Genomic DNA, 1,521 nt, shown 5'->3' on the forward strand with positions numbered 1-1,521 from the left:
TTCTAGTTCAGTTCTAGTTCAGTTCTAGTTCAGTTCTAGTTCAGTTCTAGTTCAGTTCTAGTTCAGTTCTAGTTCAGTTCTAGTTCAGTTCTTGTTCAGTTCTAGTTCTAGTTCTAGTTCAGTTCTAGTTTAGTTCTAGTTCTGTGTATTTTAAATAAATATGTATTACATTATAATTGTAATAAACAATGTTTTTTTATATTTCTTGTTTAGCTGAACCTGTGGACGATATGAGTAGTTATCACAAAAGTGCGCCACAAATTGAAAACAATTCTTCTTTTCACATGGAAGAAAAACGTAAACAATATGAACTGCAAAAACAGCAGCAACAAAAACAACAACATCATCAACAACAGCAGCAACAACGTGCTCAACAGCAGATTTTACATGAGCAACAACTACATCATCAACACCAACAGCGACAACAACAAATACAACAAATAAAGCAAGAACCTCATGATTATCCACAACATCAGAGTAAAAATACTCATAATGAAGATGTTTCCCAACAAACACAACAATGTTTAAATTCCGAGAATTCTGCTACTACGTTACTACCAGTAGAGCAAAAACCACAAAAACAAGAGCAACAACAACCAGAACAACAACAGCAGCAGCAGCAAATATCCTTGGCTAATATAAAAACAGAAGCAAAGGTAAAATCAAAATAAAAAATCCAAACCAAAACAAAACAATATGAATGCAAAAAAAAAACACGAAATAACAACAAAAATAAACAATAACATAACCTACAATACTATACTTCATATACCTCACACATTCATACGTAGATATGTATAAATTTATATACACATTTACATTCATACATATTTACACACATTCGCACAAACATTTACTACAACGGTACTACTATACAAATATTTTCATTCATTTTTTCTCGTTTTTTTGTTTTGGTACAAATTTATTGTTTGTTTTTCTTGTCGTTGTAGTTGTTGTTATTTTCACTCATTCTGTAAATTTTTTTCTTATTTCTTTCTATGATTTTTTTTTGTGCACAGCCCCTTAACTTTCCTCGTCGCAAGTTACAAACAGAACGTTCCTCAACTCTGCCCATATGCCAACGATGTAAACAAGTTTTTTTAAAACGTCAAAACTATACACAACATGTTGCTCAATCCAGTTGCAATATTGTTGAATACGATTTTAAATGCTCCGTATGTCCCATGTCCTTTATGTCTAATGAGGAGCTGCAGACACATGAGCAATTACATCGTTCACATAGATATTTTTGTCAGAAATATTGCGGGAAATTCTATGAAACCATCGAAGAGTGTGAACAACATGAATATGGACAGCATGAATATGAAATGTTTAAATGTAATGTAAGTATGACAGGATATAGCGAACTGAACTCAATTTACTAGTAGAATTTAACTAGTACTGAACTAAAAATGAACTAGAACTTAACTAGAACTGAGCTAGAACTGAACTAGAACTGAACTAGAACTGAACTAGAACTGAACTAGAACTGAACTAGAACTGAACTAGAACTGAACTAGA

General features: G+C 32.1%; 1 protein-coding gene across 1 annotated transcript; it reads left to right on the forward strand.

The window, feature by feature from the left end:
* Positions 1 to 190: 190 nt before the first annotated feature.
* LOC124421085 (putative uncharacterized protein DDB_G0268364) lies at positions 191 to 1,343 on the forward strand (the record flags this gene model as incomplete). Its single annotated transcript, XM_046955886.1, has 2 exons — positions 191 to 656; positions 1,020 to 1,343. Coding segments are annotated over exons 1-2 (750 nt in total), but the record flags the coding sequence as incomplete, so codon positions are not given.
* Between the last annotated feature and the right edge of the window lie 178 nt (positions 1,344 to 1,521).

The sequence above is a fragment of the Lucilia cuprina genome, unplaced genomic scaffold (assembly GCF_022045245.1).
Source record: "Lucilia cuprina isolate Lc7/37 unplaced genomic scaffold, ASM2204524v1 Scaffold_772, whole genome shotgun sequence".
Lineage (NCBI taxonomy): Eukaryota > Metazoa > Arthropoda > Insecta > Diptera > Calliphoridae > Lucilia > Lucilia cuprina.